The 20,879-nt window shown below is 41.3% G+C and overlaps 1 protein-coding gene across 7 annotated transcripts in view; it reads right to left on the bottom strand.

The window, feature by feature from the left end:
* Positions 1-20,879, bottom strand: part of FARS2 (phenylalanyl-tRNA synthetase 2, mitochondrial) — a 248,615-nt gene that overhangs the window by 29,401 nt on the left and 198,335 nt on the right. The window contains exon 8 of one of the 7 annotated variants that reach the window (XM_049823816.1): positions 17,194-17,416. The exons of the other annotated variants lie outside the window; for them this stretch is intronic. Coding sequence (XP_049679773.1) covers positions 17,317-17,416 — 100 coding nt within the window. The 3' untranslated portion in view covers positions 17,194-17,316. Of the gene's footprint in view, positions 1-17,193; positions 17,417-20,879 lie in introns of those variants that run through there. 7 annotated transcript variants of the gene reach the window in all.

Here is a 20,879-nt window from a genome sequence, read left to right as displayed (position 1 = left end):
AAACCAGTACATCAAATAGAAAAATCACTTAACTTAGATGCTATTACTAACAGAATAGCTTGAAGAATTCTGCAGTGAAAAAAACCAAGTTTTGGCAAATTTTATAAATTTAAATAACTTTTGGAGAAAATGTGTTTATGATCATGTGGGAATCCTAAAAATAAATACATAAACAAATATTTGGCTTATAAAGAAATTAAATTTAAATCAACAAATAATATTTAGGGATCATAAATAAATAAATAAACAAACCCCTAATGCTTAGGTTTCTGTTGAAATTTGCTCTAAGCTTTTTTGGGTTTCCTTCTTTGCACAAGACCCAGAAGATGTGGACCAATGTAAACAGGAACAAGCTTTCCATATCTCCCCGTGATCCAAACCCACCATGTTTTATTCAGTGTAATAAATACTGGCAATATTGATGTTTTGCCTGGTAGACACATTTACAATATTACAAGGATTTTATGAAATCATATCACTTTTGCCTAACCTATGACGTTTAAAATTCTGTCTCAAAAATGCATTACTTTATATTCCTTGAGTTTCCCTCATAGCCAGTGATTTTTCCTCTTCATTGTTGCCAGTTCAATCTGTGAATTTAATTTGTACTAGCTACTGTACTGACACACTTCATTTTGATTTTACAGGTACATGTAAAGAGTTATTGGTTGGAGGTAGTTTGTCATACAAGCGTATGAAAGCATTCAGTGAAATGCTACAGGCATTCATGAGAGCAACACAGTCAGATACAGTGGTTTTTCCTCTGTATGACCTGAGGGATCACAATTCGGCCAGCGTCTAGTTGATTTTGAAAGATCGTATTGAAAATTGACAGACCCATATTCTGACACAGCACCTCCCATGGTAACATAATGCAGCACCCGTGTATGTTGCAGAAAACCAACCACTCTTGCCTTGTATGTGGTTCATTTTGTTTATTAATTTTACTATCTGCTGTCCATCCATTCTCCTTTTTCTCAGGGATGCATCAACCTAGTCTGGCTTGGTCTTTGTGAGGCCCAAACCATGACCTCCTTTTAATTAGGTTCCTGCTTCTCATTCTGTAGATTTCTTTATGCCTCAGTTTCTATCTGAGCTTACAGCTGCACAGCCGATTTCTGCGTCAGGAGGCTGCCATGGCAGACACTTGTACAGGTGGCAACATTCTGGCTTGCTGAATAAAATCGTACCCTAAGTTACTTCAAGTGCACCTCTTTGGCTCAACTTTCTGCTCATTTGCTCATTGACAGGAGCATTTTAATTAAGATGTGAGAAAAAACAGAGCAAGGCCAAGGCTGTGTGCATTGAAAACACTAACTGCAGTTTCCAGGCTGGGAAATCTGGCACTTCCAAGGCTTCTCATACCATATGTTGTAAATGCTAAAGAAACAAAGATCATTAATTACGTTGAGCCCCTGGTAGCCAGGCCCTTAATACTCCATGGGTCTGCAGTGTTCCAGCCTCATATTTTTCCATCACCGATAGGACTGCATAAAGTCCAGTCTGTTTCCCTTGTCTTTTTATTGTCTAGTTTCACCATCTTTCCTCCTCTCTACCTCTTTTTGCCCATGTGCCCTCTGTCCATTTTGACATTTGTACAATTTATCTCACAATGAAGATCTGCTCTTGAACGCCATCTTTGGATGTTATCACAAACCCATTTATCTCCACAGCCTGGTCAAGAGAACCAAACTTTCCTTCTGTGGAGTTCCTGATGGAGGAAGGGATACCCATTCAACAGAACTGCCATCCTAAGACCAATTAAAGACTTCCCCACATGCAAGCAAACACTCAGTAAAAGCTGCGCAGAATGAACACGTGACAGCGGATGGCATGATATCAAGTCTTTGTCCATGTGGGGTTGGTACACAGAGTCTGAGCCTGGCGTGTTCCCACAGGAACACAGGGAGAACATTCAACTCCCTGAGAATGAATAGCTCAACAAATGAGTTATTAAGAATTTAACTACACAAGTCCCAAGAGAAAACCATTGAAGCCTATTAAAAATGAATTTGAAATTGCTCCTTTATACAGAAAAGACACTAAGTGCCAATGTTGCAGGACCTCCCTGAATTAGGAGAACATGTCTATGGGCCACTGGGAAGTTTCTATTCCAGGAAGCCTGAGCAGCACTGCTGAAAGAAGAATCTACTCTGCTTTCAGGGGAAAGTACCAGACTTGGAGCAACGGCCCCTGAAGTAATCCACCAATATCAGCCAAGTTCTTCTGAGTTTAAACTTATCTTACTAACATCAAAATCTGGCCCATAATAAGCCACAGTTTAAGCAGCTCAGGAGCCAGATCATCTTCTCTGATTCTGAAAGTAGTGCTTGCTGGCCAGGCCAATCCACTTGGGGTTACTGCTATGTGTCAGCTTTGGGAGATACCAGACATTTTGGGGCTGAAAAAGTTGATGCCAAGTGCATGGTGTACTGTCTGGTCCCTGGCACGCTGCTTGGTATGTAGGCATCTGCAGAGGTACATGAAAACCTAGCCCATGCCTTCAAAGACAGCTTTTCTGTAGAAATAGAATGAAAACACCTACACTTATACGTGGTGCTTCTCTCCAGCTAGTGTTTTCTGGGAGAATGCATCATTCACATACAAGCACTGTACTTACTTTTCCAACCTCTACTTTTTCTTTCATCTGAAAATGGTTCTGCTTGAAAATGGTCTGATTACAGGAATGCCTAATTACATTCTGCCACTACACTGAAGACCAAGACAAGCGTTCTCCGTGTAGTGGACGTTATGCCCTCTGTGTCAATGTTAATGCCTTTCTCTCTTGAACAACCCACCTCTGGGACTCAAGGACCATGTGGGGGTTTGCTTTGCCTTTGGAGTGGCTCAGGCTGTGATGGACTTCTGTATCTTACAACAGCTTCCTGAACAAGACACCTAGGTCCCCTGACAAAGTTCTTCCTCTGTCCATTTTAAAGAATGCAAATTGAAGAGTGCAGTGTCCTGTAGTGTATTTTTCAGGAACAACGTGCAGACATTTCCAGCAAGTGCTCTTAATGGAAGCTTCTTTGCCAATTATTGCCTCCTTCCCTAGCTGTGGTTTTGAGACAGCGTGTTTGTTCACAATAGAGGACAGCAGAGCAGAACTTTCAGTCTTGTACACTTAATCACTGCATCCCCTGGTGGATGAACTAGGAGGGCTTCTTTTTTCCCCATAGGGTCTACACATGTAAACATTTAATACTGAGCTTATACCTACCAGTCAGGATGGTAAGATGCAGTGAAATTAAAATCAAAATCATTGAAAGTGACAGCACTAGAACCAGCAAGATAAAATGAAGAGCCAAAGAGATTTAAGTACAGCAGAATCACTTAAAAAAAACACACAGGAAGAGCAAGACAGAGCAGGGGACAGAGGGGTTAAAATTGTGAGACAATCAGAATACAGGAAGCAGAAAAAAGTGAAGCTCCCAGCCAGATTCCAGAGCAGACTTTAAAATGGTCTGTGCTGCTAAACAAAAGTTAGGCCATTTTTTATTTACTCAACTCATATTGATTTGGAAAACTAGCAAGAGTATTGCAAAATAAAAACAGCATTAGAAAAGCCTACATTTTGATTAGCTTGTGCTGCCATAATTTGCGGAAGCGCATTGACATTATGTGTGATGGGACTCAATAAACAAAATTAATATAACATAGCTACCACTCAACATTTCCATAACGTTTTATGCCTTCACACCACTTTGCAATATAAACTTAATAAATTAATCTCCATAAGGTAGGCAAATCTGATTAGCCTTATTTTTACAGATGAACTAACTGAGGCTTGGCAGAAGTGATGTCACCCAAAGTAGCACAGAGAGTTGAGGGGAAAGAGTAGCAATTAGTAGAGCAGTTGAGGCCACAGAGACCTTGCCATTCCTTCTGGCCAATTATTGTGCAGGAGTCCCTCATTCCTACTGCAGTGTAAAATTGAGAGATCTGCCCATCTGTCTGTTAGCATTTCCGTGTTCCCTCAAAGCATTATTAATAAAGGAACACACACACACAGTCTGACTGAGGGACCTGGTTTCTGCTGCACAAACCCACACCAGACCCTGCAACCCTCTAGCTTAGTCTGCCAAATTAACCTGAACAGAGCAAGAAGTCTCTTGACCTGCTCCAGCCAGTAGAAATCTAGGCAGTCCCAAAGACACATAAAAAGGAATAATTCCCAGAGGAGAAGAGAAATGGTACCAGCAGCAACCCATCTCCTGCAGACCTTCCTCCTATCAGACATCATGGTGGGCTATGCCCTCCTTCACTGGAGGCACTTACACATGTTCTCCTCTCATTGCTTGACTCTTCTGCTGGTTTTGGCTGGGGTAGGGTTAATTTTCTTCATAGTAGCTAGTATGGGCCTATGTTTTGGATTTGTGCTGAAAACAGCGTTGATAATACAGAAATGTTCTAGTTACTGCTGAGCAGTGCTTAGACAGAGTTGACGTCTTTTCTGCTTCTCACCCCACCCACCCACCAGCGAGCAGACTGGGGGGGTACAAGAAGTTAGTTGGGAGGGGACACAGCTGGGACAGCTGACCCCAACTGACCAAAGGGATATTCCAGACCATATGACATCATGCTCAGCATATAAAGTTGGGGAAAGAAGAAGGAAGGGGGGGACATTTGGAGTTACGGCATTTGTCTTCCCAAGTCACCATTAGGCGTGAAGCCCTGCTTTCCTGGAGATGGCCGAACACCTGCCTGCCGATGGGAAGCGGTGAATGAATTCCTTGTTTCGATTTGCTCGCACGCATGGCTTTTGCTTTCCCTATTAAACTGTCTTTATCTGAACTCACAAGTTTTCTCACTTTTACCCTTCTGATTCTCTCCCCCATCCCACCGACGGGGAGTGAGCGAGCAGCTGCGTGAGGCTTAGTTGGCAGCTGGGGTTAAACCACAACAACTCTCCCACTGAAAAGCGTGTTTGAAACGATGACAGCTGCTTTGCCAGTCTTCCATCCAAGCACTGTGGAGCCACCATTTTCTGGATTCACGAAGGTGTTTCAGTTTTCCCTCAAAGATTTATTTTGCCATTGGCATTTATTTTGACTGAATATCATGTCACATCAGTTCAGTAGAAAGGAGAAGAGAGGATTCCTCTTAGCAATGGCATTTTGTATTATGCTAGAACAGCTGTCAAGGGGAAGCTACATCCAAAGGGAAAAAGGGGGTCTTTCTAAAAGGCATTCAAAACAACCTAAATTAGCAGTGATGTAGAATGACTTACCCCCATCCAAATATACATTTCCAGATTCGCACCTTTTTCTACAGGTATTAAAATTCTCTACAAGCCTTCAGGATATAAAAACGTCAACCACTATTATATTAGTCCAAAAATGTGACAGAAGTGTCACTCAGGAAGTAGAAGTAAAGAACCTGCAAAGAATAGGGTTTGTGAACAAGCACAACATAGACAAATACAACCTGAGTGCACCTCGCAAAACTGGCTTGTCTGCTGGCTGTACAACACAAACCATAGCAGGTAGGTAATCAGGTAAGCACATAACTATCTACAGTATCTTCATTCAGAAAAGAGAACAAGAAATAACAGCATAGTCCTGAATTTTATTTTTCTGTCCCTTTCTCCCCCCCCTATAATTTACTGCATTCTGTTATAGCAACACCCCTTCCAACTGCTTCACTGGAGGCAGGGAAAATGTGTGTTGCACACTAGTGCAGTAAAGGTGACTTCTAAGAGCACAAGCACACTGAAACATTTGTTTTGCCTAGATTTTCCTCTACTTATGTTCCAGGTCATCTGGTTTTGTGACATTTTAACGGTAGTCACATAAGATTGGGGCTTTACCTATGTCCCCAAGGGAGAAAATGGAAAGAAGTAGGTTCAAAATCTTCCTTCATTTGAAAGACTCCTGCTTTAGGTAGAGCAGGTGATTTACTGGAGAGCTGATAAAACTTGTGGACAGAGGAGTGGAGTATCTGCACACGCAACAAGTATAAAATACTACTGTAAAACCTAAGCTTACTTCCACCCGATCTCCTCTCTGGATTTGACTGCTGACATCAGTACAAAACAGTATCTATTTGACAAAGACCATATATCTGGTCATGGAGTCTCACTGGAATGATCCTAAATGGAGCAAAATGTTACTGGAGAAATGCCAGTGGAATGTCACAATTGGTGATACACTTCGTACATACACCCACACAAATATACATTAGCTTAGAGCAGAAAATCACCACTGTCACTTTTTTAACATGTTAAAATCTAAAGTAGGAGCTCACAGGTAGTCTGAAGTAATGGTATACAATATGTATTATGAAATTCTCTTCTAGTATCTTCAATATGAAAAAGTCAGAACTGAAAAGTTGTATCACGGATAGAGTGGAATATGGACAGACCGGGCCATTTACTGCATACTTGAAGCAAAGGTCACTGCAAAAGAGAATTTACTTCATCAGAGCCCAAAGTGAACTAGTATAAACGGCTGGGACTAGCAAACCAATGGAAAAAAGAACCGATTGGATCAACTACCCTCATGGTAAAGAGCTTACCTTGAAATATCTCATTTGCTGGAATTGCTTTGATCTGGAAAGAAACTGCTTCACTCAGACCTAGGAGACCAGACCACCACTCACACAACAGACTGCTGAAATGAACTTATCCATTGACCTTAGGTCAATCGTCTCAATAAAGAGGCAAAGACAGTCTCTGATTCTAGAGCTGGTATTCAGCTACACAAGTTACTGTCAAAGTGGTTTAGGGAGACAATTTGCTTGTCCACTACAGTTTCTTTAATTTCACAAAGAGATTGGTCCAATTCGGAGGACCAGGAACTGGTTGTTATGTGTCAGGCCAGTCCACTTATTCTTTTATCTTTCTGCAAACTTTGGAATCTGCATTCATCATTTTTTTCAGAGCATGGTAGAGTTTGGTTCAAGCTAATCTCTAGGACATCCCTTTTGCTCTTCTATAGCCCCCCATAACATTCAGGGGCCTTGTTTACTTATTTGCTTTGATTTTTCTCTGTCCCTGGAAGCCAACAGCAGTTCCAGATGATCAGCTGAGAGGCATGACTGCCCCTCAAAATGCTGGGAAGAGGACTGCTTTGGTTCTTTGATATGATGAAACACAAAAAAGAAAAAAGTTTTGAAGTTTGCCTGTTAGGATATTCTTTTCTTGAGGAGATTATGGCATTAAGGACATACTCACTCAAACAGCATTTCAAATGTGTATTCACAACCTGCAGCAATTTTTAACATATTATAAATCAATTTATGACTTAAAGCTAAGCAAGCAACAATGGCTAGAGTGAACTGAAAACATCTCAAAACAGCCTGCTCTTCCCTTCAGCCTAAAATACACTTATCCTGTAGCACATTGGTAGATTGGAAAGGTGCTGCCAGATGACTTAAAAGGCAAACAAACCCCAAACAGTGCTTAGTGCTTTCTTGAATCTTTTGATGAAGACCCTACCTGACGTGAGATGTGCTTTATCTCTTCAAATTGGCAGTGCAAACTAAGTGATTAATCCTCACAACATGGGACAGGTCAGTAGTATCATACTGAGATAGACAGGTTAACATTAAAACTCAGAACTACCTCAGTGCCTCAAATGGCATCCTGGGCCCTTCTGTCCATGTCTTAAAGGCTTCAAAATCAAATGCTCTCATTTTGCATGTAATAAAATAATTTGATTTTGTGTTTTAAAAGCAGCTCTAAAAATCTCTGAGTGGGCTTTGAAAGAGAGAGAGAACTACTTTCTTCTTTTTGTACATCGATCCTGCTAATTGAAGATATGAAAGTCATAACATCTGCCTTGCTACTTTGTTTTCAGATTATGTTCTCAACAGAACTTGACCCACTCAACTTTTGGTACCTAGCAGTCTTGAACACCAGACCACTTATTTCTGAAGGCTGAAAATTGCAACTGACAGTTTATTGTAAATGAGAAACTTGTGCCAGGCAATTATGGAATGAACATTTCTCCTTTTAACTCACAACAGGTGTTTTTTTTCACTCCCTTCAGGCAAAGTGTTAAAGTGCTGCTCTGTTCCTACCACCAACTCTGAAGTGACACTGCAGGATTCCAGTTTTGATTCCATCATTTATTAATTTGTCAGTTTGCAAAGAAAGACATTTTGCTAAATGCCAGGCTCCTCCTGGAGCCTATTCAACATTTGTGTTATCTTTTCACAAATCTTTCCCAACAATCCTGCCACTAGAGGATGGTACCGCTGACAGTGCACAACAAACAGACTCCGGTTCCTCTTCCCATAGCTGTGCCACCTCTGCAGCACTCACCACATTCAAACTAAATTCACTGCAACATCAAGTCTAGGCCAATCCACTGGTGAGGAAAGTGTTGTTTTCAGACAGCTCAGTACCAAGCTGGGCCAGGGGAAAGAGCTGTAGAAGTGGCTGAGTGAGTGCATTCTGCACTGGAAGAGAAAGCATAGAATTCTAAAGCAGTAAATTCTGCAGAAAACTAAGATTGTCATGATATCTCCAGATTGACTGCAGGGAAGGGAGAACAAAGCCAAGGACTCGATCCAAGAGAAACTGCTGCAGCAGCTGCTAAAACAGGGCCCTTGGGGAATTCAGAAAATTTCCTATAGTTCTGCCTGGACCATCTTTCCCTGAACTTGTTGGCTCCTGGCTCTTCACTCTGTGCTCTCTTCACCTCAGCTTCACTCTGCTTCAGAGTGCTTTAAGTCATTTTAGTGTTTGTCTTCTTCTCATGTGCTTGGTCTTTAGAAAGCTTTTTCAAGCACACTTTCTTTTTGCAACAGCTACTGTCATAATGGGGCCCTGCTCTTGGTTACTCTTCAGGCATTGTTGTGTTATGGGTAGTCACTCATCAGCATGGGTACTGATAACATAATTTTTACAAATGGATTTGTAAGTGTTAAAAACACAAAGAATGGCATAAATTAAAACATAGTGCAAAACACTAAAGATGGTCTCATGTCAGCCAGGGCATTGGCCAAGATGTTCCTGGACTGTACCTTCTCCGGGTATGGCTTGTGCAACCATGCATAGGCTGAAACAAAAGGGAGCATCCTGGGATGAGACTCCTTGGAAAGGCAGTGGTACAGTCACCGTCCACCTGTGTGCTGGGGAGAACTGCACGTCCAGTTTGGTAGGCCTGTTCATTATGGGGGACAGCATCATTCAAAAGAGACCTTTTCTTTCATCCTATTTCTTGCTGTAGGTTGAAGACTCTTAGCTGGTGTCCTAGATACCTGCTCAGATTCCCTCACCCTACTGCAGAGTGAGGGAAAGGGTCATCCCAAATACCCCAAATTCACTTTTTAAGCATTGATCATGCTCTAGAAACAGGAAATACGGATCGGTCAGGAGATTGACAGTGGGACTATGACTTTTTTGGCTCATTCACATACTGAGACAGTATGTCTTCAGCAAGGATGCCGAACCAGCTTCGTTACTCATGGTTCTTCAGCCCAATAGAACTGCTTCAAAATTAAGTCCTGGAGGTAGCTTCTGAGGACGGGGGGAACTGGCGTTGGCCGTGCTGAGTATGGCATTTTGACTGCCTCCTGAATTGTCTTCCCTGACAGAGGCTGAAGGTCCTTCACTTTCACACTTTACTGCCCCACTGCTGATCTTTAGTGTGTCATGCAGCCTCCTTCATAACTATTACTACCCATCCGTTTTGATGTGGTCCATCAAATCTTGAGGCTGTTGATTCAGACCTGCACAGTTTACTTATTCTCTGTTCAGCCCATTTGTTGGCCTAAAAAGACACCTCTTTAAAAAAAAAACCAAAACAAATGGAAACATTATTATTGATCTTTTGCGTTACAAAGCCTAAATTTCCAGCCAAATTGCAGGTGGTCATTTTATTTCAGGAGGAGTTTTCCACACGGTACAAAACTGAATGGTTCCATGTAGACAGTGATTATAAAAAAAAAAAAAAAAAAAAAAAAAGCAACCACATTAATTCCAGTTTAGACTTGGCAAACATAAAACAACCAGAAAGATTTATGTGGATCCACATATGTAGACTAATGCACATTATCCTCTTTGGCCTCCATCCTCTCACATGCACTATTTGCTCTGGGATTTACTGAATCTCTGCTTTCTGTATCTTGGTGAAAGCAGAGCTATCATTTTTAACCTCTGATACAACGCTTAGTGAAGCTATTTTCCAAGGTTACATTCACTATTTTCACACTATAGCCATGCATTGATTTTCATTAACTGATTAGACAAACATACTCATTTGCTTAGTCCTTGTCATTTCCATCCGTTTAAGTATCTGTTCTTCTTAGGATAGATAACCTTACAAACAGTGCTACCATCTAACCTAGTAGATTGATTCAGTTTTACTTTAAATTCCTGTCACTGGAATACCTTTTTGCTAACTGTCTGATACCAGTAACCACTAAACAACTCTGATATGACCAGTCTCCTTGCACCACTACCCTCTCTGACACCATCAGTACACCAAGCAGTGTAAAATCCTAATGAGAATGAAGCAACAGGTGAGAGAAAAGTAAAGATACTGACAGCTCTCTGTAGGGATGCTTCTACGTATAGGTACAACATTACATTGGGAATATTAATGCAATATATGTGTTTTTATATACAAATGCTAAAAAAATTAAAAATGGGGTTGAAAAACCACAGAACATCAGAGAATTCATTCTGAATGTGAGTAATTTTATGCTCCATAGAAATCTGAATTTATAAACGCTATACATAGGCTGAAACTGTGACTTAAAAGAATTGCTACAAATTCCGTCTCTGACAGCACACTTGGTTTCCAAATCCACGTAATGCCAGCGTGTGGTTCATTCTTCAATAGGTAATGAAAAGAGTGGGTTTTTATCAGCAAAAGTGACATCATCCTACAGTGCTGGAGCTAGGGACATGCTGCTAACTCAAGACAGGGTATTGACAGGAAACTGCTGTGACAGATTTGTTTCCCCAAGCAAATATGACAACAAGGTTATGATATCAAGCACTGCCTGATGCAGAGAAGTAAGGAAAACAAGGGAAGGGAAAAAAAAAAAAATCCAACCCAAGAACAAGTCCAAAGAATTGAGAAGTGTTCACAGGTTCCGCTAGCTTTTCTATTTCAGGCATGTTTGGTTTGTTTTGAGTTTTTTTGTTGGTTTTTTTTTTTTTTTTTTTTAATTTACTTTTATTCCTCAAAAGGCTTTGGGTACAGCTAAGATTGCTTTACTCAGCACTCATTATATTTCACCTTCTTTCATCTGAGGATGAAAAATTCTGTAGCAAATGCATTGAAGGATTTAACTCTAACGCAGCTTCTCCCATTACTGCTTCAAACTCTTCTGAAATGCTGACTTGTAGTTTCTCCTGATGATCCTCTCAACTGTAGATCAGGGGAATTGTCCCTACCACTTTCCAGTTTCTGATGCTGAGGTTCCCTCTTCCACTCAGTCAGGATCCTCCTCCTCATCCTTACCCTACTTAACAAGTCCCAGCCTGAGGGCCCAGAGTTGGAGGGATGCTACTCTCCCACAAGGAATAAAAAACGGTTCCGTTAAATATGCAAAATAAGTCAGAACCAAAAGGCACAGACAAGTACAGGCCTTTTGTGCATTAAACAAGATCATGACCCATGAGATCAACTAATCGGGGCTGCAGAAATGCCTAAACTGGGCCATACAAGCAGACACAGTAATTAGCAATTTGCTCAGTCCAAGAGCTGAGGAAGCAGATGGTATGGTTGAAGTCGGGGGATCCCAAGAAGAAGCGGGGCCACAAGTTAACTGTGCTGCAGATGGAGAGACATCAGAGCTGGCCCCACGTCAGCAGCTCAGGCCCAGATGGATTTATTCGCTCAGAAACAAAACTGCTGAATGCAACTTCACTGCTTCCAGGGCCAGCTCGGCTGTCTCAGGCAGCGTTAGGTGGTTAACAAGCCCTTGCAGTCCTGAGTTGGCTCTGCTCTGCACAGCAGTCCCTGGCAAGTCTTGGCATCAGCCTCTATCACCCACAAGGTGATCAGAAATTGTCTACTGTTTGAGGTGCTTCTGTCTCCAGAGCCACAAGTAACAGAGAGCTGGTTATATGCTCCGTTCATTGCATTGCTCCCTCCCCTAAACAGCTTGACCAGAGAACAGAGATACTCCTGACCACAGGGAAGGTTACTATCCCTCTTAGAACCCTTTCTTCAACGTTCTTTAAATATTTTTAAAGCACCATTTTAAAATAAAAAGTATATACAGCAATATAACTTTGAAAAACGGTCAAAACCTGACTATGAGCACTCCTGCTCTACTCTATGCTTTGAAAGCACGAGAGTGATAAACATGCTTGTACCGTGTCTTCACCAAACTAGCAACTGGGAGGAGTGCACATATTAAACAGCAGAGCCCAAACCCTACTGCTCTTAACCCTTTTTGAAGGCCTCCTGTAGAACAGGTCCAAGGGTGAAATTAGCCCAGCTGTCTGGGCAGATGAAATGCCATCTGTGCCACGAAACTAAGCCTTTCATGCCTGGGGCTAATAGCTTGAGTAGTAAGTAATGGTTGTGCAGAGCAGGAGAGTTTCCTGCCTAGAAATTTTGTGCTTACTGTGACGTGGAGCCTGCCTTCCCTCCTTGCCCACATGATTTATATGCCACCTTGGAGAAGGGAGGCCTTGTTCCTTCCTGAGAAATAACTATGCTGTTCTATACCTTTGATAGACTCACATTAATCACACAGCTTAGGGTATTCTGACAGCAACACGTAAAAAATAATTACATGCCCGCAGGCCAGGTGAAAATAAAAGGAATTAATGGGCACTATCTGCCCCCTGGGCTGTGTATTTACTTCCCCTGCTCTGCCCAAACAAAACACTGAATCGCTCAGATTCATGCACATGGAAGAGTGAGAATATAGCTAAATAAAGAACTTTTTCATAATAACAAAAAGGTGCCAGTACTGTCTATAAAAGTCGGTAAATGCAGAAAACATAAAAGAAAAACATACATCATATGCCAAATATTTATTTCTTCTAATTTGATCATTCCAGGTTTCTTACTGGTTGACTTCCAAGTTCAACTTCACTATGGTTCAGCCACAAAGATTTTAAGTGCAGAAGCATCAACAGGCCTCATAATACAAATGCTTGGGTTAATTGGAAACAAAGCTTCCCATCCTCTGGAGAAAATAGATCACTCCTTTCTATGCCTTCAGACCTAGAGGCTCAGATTAAAGTCTATCTTCCCTTGCTCAAAATACTAAAATACAGATTACAAAACTAAAAGAAAAACATTTTGAAAATGAAAGTAAATTAAATCTGCTGAGGGACAGATCTCTGGCAATTTTCCTGAGGTTCTACTTTTAATGTTTATTGTTTAACTTCATAAAATTGAGTAACTAGCATAACAGCACCTCAAATGCCTGAGAGAAACAACCCATTAAAATATGAAGTATCTTGTTAATAAAATATACTCATCAGAATGCACCACAATTCCCCATAAGCTTGTGTAGTTTTAAGTCTTGTAAGCATTTCTAATGATCATCAGCAAACCTGAGTTTCCTTTAATGGTTTGTTACATCACTCCTCTCAAAAAAGGTCTTGACATCACAGTTAAGCAAAAAAGCAAAAGAGAGAACTTCAAATATGGCCAAATTGTTTCACAACCTTCCAGGGGTTTGTAGACGCAAGAAAATCTCAGCCATAACACCATGGCCTTCCTCCTCTCATTGACGCTAGCTTCTGCTATGCCAGGCTGGAAGGCACAGGCAGAAGAGTTTCATCAAACACAAGGCAGAATGTGAGAAATGTACAGTTTAAAAGAGAAAACAAGCATCTCCATTTTAGGTAATGTTGTGCTCCAGCTACTGGTGAACCTTTTCAGGAAAAAAAGGACCAAATACACTAAAAAGCATATTTTTTTTCTCTGCTTGGTTTTCTCCAAATCTGATGTGTAGCCCCAATGAGATGAGAAAAATTCTTACCTGTGCCATGCCTATGATGGACCAAGAAGACCCAGATAGATGCCGTTAGTTTCTTTTAGGTTAGCAGCTTCATCAGTTCATCATTGCAGATTAATCTAGCAGACTGAAAGCTTTGTCTTCAATGAAAACACACTACCAAACATTTCATTTTTGTTGCTATATAGCAAATGTCTGCTAAAGATGAGGAATTGACCACAATTACCATTTTCAGAACACCACATTTTGACAGTCATCAGGCAGACGTCTCTTCTTCCGCACAGGTTTCCAAAGAACAATATTGCACAGGGCACCAGCAGAGCACAGAAAAATAAATCACATGTACTCACTACAAGTGTAAGATACTAGACCCAGAGAAGGAGAAATCTATCCTCTTCAGTTGACTGAAGACATAGGCTGAAATGTCTCTACTGTCAAGGCCCAGAAGTGAAGCATTTAGTCACAAGATTGTCAAGACTAATTAACAGATTCCCTGCATGTCTTTGGTTTGGATGTCAAAACTGACATTTTTTTTAAAGGTCTTAATTGTCAGAGGTCTGCTGCTCTTCAGCCTTCTGGGGGGAAAAAAATATCAGTCTTTCTAGTGTCAGCAGTATTTAACAACTTAAGTTACAAGCTGGTTCCTGAGGTCTTCAGAAGACAAGTGTCCTACTCATTATTGATCTCCCTGTAGAAAGTTATTTCTTTTTCTTCTGTCTGGTTTATTTTATATAGAGATTGCTACAATTGCTTTTATCATTCCTCCTGGAGTCATTTCAGGTTAACTCACTTTACTGGATATACTTGCTTAAATACAGTTCACATTTGAAGGTCTTCTTTGAACATGGGCTGGACAGAGAAATTCAGGATGAAAAGAGCAAGACTTCAGAAAGTTTTGGATTCAGAACAGGTTGTCTTAGCAACAGGGTAATTGTTTTTCTGAAAATTACAATCTTGTATTGTGGAATCTATAGTTAATTGCAAGAGCAACCTCGGCTAAGCCTCATTTGTTTTACGCATCACTGTAATTTTTTTGAAAATTTTGTGGTGGGTTGACTCTGGCTGGACACCAGGTGCTCACCGAAGCCACTCTATCACTCCTCCTCCTCAACTGCACAGGGGAGAGACAATATAATGAAAGGCTCGGGTCAAGATAAGGACAGGGAGAGATCACTCACCAATTACCGTCACAGGCAAAACAGAATCGTCTTGGAGAAATTAGTTTAATTTATTGCCAATCACAAGTCAGAGTAGGATAATGAGAAATAAAACCAAATCTTAAAACACCTTCCCCCCCACCCTTCCCTTCTTCCTGGGCTCAACTTTACTCCAAATTCTCCACCTCCTCCTCCTGCCCAGCACAGGGGGATGGGGGATAGGGGTTGCGGTCAGTTTATCACACGCTGTCTCTGCCGCTCCCTCCTTCCTCCTCAGGGGGAGGACTCCTCATGCTCTTCTCCTGCTCCGGCGTGGGGTCCCTCCCACAGGAGACAGTCCTCCATGAACTTCTCCAACATGAGTCCTTCCCACGGGCTGCAGTTCTGCATGAACTGCTCCAGTGTGGGTCCCTTCCACGGGCTGCAGTCCTTCAGGCACAGCCTGCTCCAGCGTGGGTCCCTCCCGGGGTCACAAGTCCTGCCAGAAAACCTGCTCCAGCCTGGGCTCCTCTCTCCATAGGGCCACAGGTCCTGCCAGGAGCCTGCTCCAGTGTGGGCTTCACACAGGGTCACAGCCTCCTTCGGGAACCCACCTGCTCCGGCGTGGGGTCCTCCCCAGGCTGCAGGTGGAGATCTGCTCCCCCGTGGACCTCCCTGGGCTGCAGGGGGACAGCCTGCCTCACCAGGGTCTTCCCCACGGGCTGCAGGGGAATCTCTGCTCCGGCACCTGCAGCACCTCCTCCTCCTCCTCCTTCTGCACTGACCTGGGGGTCTGCAGGGCTGTTTCTCTCACATATTCTCACTCCTCTCTCTGGCTGCAGTTTCTGTTGTACAGCAACTTGTTCCCCTTCCTAAATACGTCATCCTAGAGGCGCTACTACCGTCACTGATGGGCTCAGCCTTGGCCAGCAGCGGGTCCATCCTGGAGCCGGCTGGCATTGACTCTGTCAGACATAGGGGATGCTTCCAGCAGCTTCTCACAGAAGCCACCCCTGTAGCCCGCCCACTACCAAAACCTTGCCGTGCAAACCCAATGCAAATATGCTATTGCTCCATCTGACAGTCACTTCTTAGCAAAATGACCTTGACTTGAAATCTTATCTTCAAATTAAGAAAACTTTTATTTAAAAAACTCACACACAATAGTGTAAATAGCTAGTAAGTCTCCCGACAGAAAACTAGGTAACTTCTCAAGAATAATCTCTAAGTCAGTATATTTTTTTCTATAATTGATTCGGCCAGGACTCTCTTTGTAATCCACAAAATTTGTTTGAACATTCAGGATAATTTTTTTGGCTCCATTTCTGAACAAGTATTAAATGTGAAAATGAATGATACATTTCAGGGACATATCATCTTGCATCTAGAATTCACCCTGAAATTAGCCAGGGACTTTATATTTGAAGTTTGCAAGTGAATGTAAATCAGGTTCAGTGTGAGTATGATATTAAAATGATGATTTAAAGACACTTCAAAGCATAATTGAAAGCTGATTAATCTAAATTTTGTTTCATGTCTTTTTCCTTTGTGCAGTGAAAGCCATCACAGCTTCCTGCAGTTGCTGCTACATGAGTGTTTTTCAAGAACATATTTCTGTTAGCTAAATTTTGCAGTTAAAAATAACATAATTACACAAGTAGTATAAAGTAGTATAGGCTGTTGCAAGTTTTCTCTTCCAGACAGACTTGCATTTTACAACCAGCGCATTTTAAGACAGATTTACCAGTAATACCCTATTCTCTATCCATCTCTGCAGCCCTCTCACCAACTATACCTGCTAAAGCCATATGCATGCTCCAGCCATTTGAGAGAGAAGTTCAATACAGTACAGCCCCATCCTGCATGTTGCCTACAGGGCCAGATATGCTTCCTCATTAGAAAAGCTTTTCTGATTAGGTCAGGAGGCTTTAGAGCACTATGCATCCTACACACAGTTGTTCATAAGGGTGTATTTCATAAGCCTTAATCCAAGAACAACATCCTGGAGTCCTTGTCTGACCTCCATCCACAGCACAGACAACAGAATTTCATTCAGTGGTAACTTGCTTTGAAATCACTGACTTAATGGGTTATACCAAAACATTATCTTGCAGACAATATCCAAATTTGGGTAACAGATCTTTCCTCTCCAGTAAGCTTATTTTAAAATACACAGTTGCCCTTTTCCTTTCTCCCTGTCCAGTTGCTTGATATTGGATGCAGGAACTTTACACACTTGCCACTGCCTGTAACAGCTTTTAAGAAAAACTGGCCACACAAAATCTATTTTTCTGATCTAATTAACAAAGGAAAAAAAAAACAACCTGTAGGCTTGCACTGGCTTTGGATTCTCTTTTCTTAGAGGGAGGTGTGCTACCCAGTACTTCATGGACTTTCTACAACAAAAAGAAGCAAACGTGAGTAGAGGTTTTTAACTACTCTGCTACATTTTCAGAAGCCTGTGCTGCTCCAGGTGCCATCCAGAGTCCCACGCTGTACAGCTAACTGTGCAAAGGGTAATTTTAGCATGTCTCCCCTATTTGCCAACTGATCACATATCAGTGGCACGTATCAGAGAGGCCATGAGAGCTCCCTGAGCTGCAGGGCTGAGTGTTCACGCACAGCTACACCATGCAAAACACCAGCAAACATCATGTCATTTGTCCAATTTTTACAGATACTGCAGCTGAATACTAAAAAGGGATTCAAGAAATCACCTGCTTTTGTTTGCAATTTACACATGCATATATAAACACAAATAGAGTATTCAGGCCAACAGTCAATAAGATAAAAATATCATACAGCAATGCAAAGTGCAGAGCAGGCTGCATGAGTCAAATTATTATAATTTAAAATGCTTCCATCCTCAAAGGCATCTGAAAGAAACAGAATGCAGTAAGACTTTACTAATGGGATAAGTTCCCTCAATACAGAGGGCTTTTTTCTGCTTCAGCTTCTTTCTTTATTAGTGCTGAAGCATCCAAGCACTTGGTCAGCTGTATCACATTTTTGACTGCATGTGGCTTTTTACAATGTACATCACCTCCAACGACCAATAAGCCACCTGACCAGATGTGCAGTCAGTCCATCTTTATTCCCTCACTCCCTGCCCCAATTCTTCTGCAAAGGTTACCTGAGCAGCAGAAAACATGTAAGCAGGACACTGTCTGCAGTTCAAAATAATCACTGTCTAGTTCCTACAATGCCAAGACAGTAGAGTAACATAATACTCATTTGTAAATGAAAATTGCACTCTATACTGCTCTCTTAGCACAGAATAATGGCAATCTTGGTGCTTTTCCCAGCAGGACTGTACCACAGAAGCAGAGGCAGGGGCAGACCAAAGCACTGATCACCTAGAGGAGAATTTAGATGGGATAGAGCAGAACCAGTAAACAACTACTATTGAGAAGATTAATACAAATTGACATGTCACCCATATTTATGCATCTCACTATTTACTGCAGATCAACAAAACCCACATAGTTAAAATGCAAACACAGTACTTACTGAATATATAGCATGTGGAATTTACAACTCTGACCCACTTTATAAGGTGCCTGTGAAAAAATATTTAAAATTTATTTAAAAAGCAAATGATTATTTCAACATCAGGATTTTGTACGGAGCCTCAAAAAAAATTTTTTTGACAAACTACTTTATTCCTCCACAGCAAATTACTCCAGCTTTATTTCAGTAAAGGCTATTTCACAAATGCAAAGAATAAATGAATCCCAAAAGCATTGCAAAACTTCCGCTGTAAAAATGTAAATGGATTATCCCTCCATTAATATCTCACTAAACAGCAACACTTTAGAAGTAATCATTCTTCTGTTGCTCACAACATAAAAGCCAAATGATATTTTCTCCATAAATCATCTGGCTATTACAAGATTAGTGTAAAAAGGGGCTGGGTCTAAGACAATAAAGTCTTTAGATCATCTTGCAAGCAGGTTTACAAATGCCACATTAGTGTTTTCATCTCTTCTATGCTGGAAGTAACACCCAACATTTGTTCGTATGACTGTTTTAGAGAAGAGCAGATTTCTGCACTAAATTGTAAGTGCTACCACCAGCTTGTGTCTACTTGATTTTCATATAATAGCGATTGAAAATACAGAATAACTTTTAATATTTTTTTATGACAGCTGTCCTGTAGCACACCTTTGCAGAGGTGTTGGGCCTCCTGCTAGAGTGGGACCAAGCTTCAAGGCCAGTAAAGAGAAAATGAAGAATAAGAGTGTTTTAAAAAATATTTGTGACTCTTTGAGGCCAGCACCAAGACAAATTTCTTTACAGAAGCATCAGTTCCAGCAAACAAGAGTTGTTTCCTTAAACACAAAACCCCTACAGTGGACAGGTAGATATTTATTTCTAGGACTACACCAAACTATATGCCTCTCCAAATTTCTCCCCTCACAGTGAAATGAAAAGGGCAACTTTTTTTCCCTATATAATTGAACTAGTTAATTTCTGATCACCCACTTTCCACTTCAGTATTATTTTTTCATGCCTGTGCCCAAAATGAAGACACACGTTTTGTGTTTAGTTTGAATTGCATTAACCATCTGATTTGTACATACTGTGTCCTCTTCTCCCTTTATTCTGGGGTAATGCATTGGACTTCACATCCATGTTGTATTGCTAGGTTCAAAATTCACTTCACTCATAACAAAGGCATTACTTTGCATAAAATTGTGGCTGACACAAGGATGTTTAAACATGCATCACTTCACTCCCATTTCTGTATGTACAAACAGCCAATTAATACACACAGACACAAGTGTGCAGAAGCCTCTGCCTCCACTGGGACCTGCCACCTTTCTTCGCTTTTCTAGATTTTCACAATCCTCAGCTCTACCTTCCCATGCAGCAATTAAAAGAGTTAAAGTATTTCAGGATCCAAGTACTTGGAGGGAAGCCATAACGCTTATTAGTTACATCAGTATCCAGCTGAGGTCTGAGGGCACTCAGTTTTATAGAAGTATCAACACGATCATCTCGACTCCAGTACCAAGATACAGGTCCTCTGCTGTAATTACTGCAAAGTGGCTCAGAGTCACTCTGTTGAGGGATGAGGGACCAACGCTGGCCCTTGGCCACCTGGGCACCCATCCAGTCATGGCCTAACTGTGCCTGGATCCCGTCTCCCAACACATGTTAGAGCACCATGGATACTGCTCTGACTTGCACCAGCAGGCAGGAATCAGCAGAACTAGGGAAAACTAAGCTATGCTTTCTCCCCTTTTTCATCTTACTGACATAGGCCATGGAAAGAGAAACGTGTCCCAGACATGATGACAGAGGCTACACACTATCAGGGAAGTTATATGTGGGTAATATAATGGAGCAACCTCCTAGGAGCTGACAATGCCATTGCGTATTTGCTATTTGATTCTTGTATATCCCTAGTGGCACACCTAGAATACTAAACACTTTCAGCTTCCAATCTCTCTTGTTAATAATTTCTTTATAGACAGAAAGTATAATCTTGCCCAATACTAAGCAGTATCTTGCCATGTAATATAAAACTGCTGATCATATCTATTTACTAGGTCAAGAAAGATGTTACTTCTGCTACAAATGCAGCACTACATCAGCCATACAACACTATAGTTGTATTTTCATCTGCTTTTATGCATCAGTTAAAAAACTATTTGAAAAGTTCCGAGTACAAAATACTTGCTGATAGTGATGCTCAAAAGGAAGAAGAAAGCACATACGTTGATTTTAGATCACAGGTTGACTGTGCAGCATAGGGAGTTAGAAATTGTCTCTTCCTTTAAAGTATAAAGTGAGCAAATTTGATATGCAAGTCATTGAGAGAGAACCTTAACAATGTCATTTTTACAGTCACTA

This window comes from Accipiter gentilis, chromosome 20 (genome assembly GCF_929443795.1).
Source record: "Accipiter gentilis chromosome 20, bAccGen1.1, whole genome shotgun sequence".
In the NCBI taxonomy this organism is placed as follows: Eukaryota; Metazoa; Chordata; class Aves; order Accipitriformes; family Accipitridae; genus Astur; species Astur gentilis.
The sequence above is the reverse complement of the archived record's forward strand: the minus strand, read 5'-3'. Positions and strand labels throughout refer to the sequence as shown.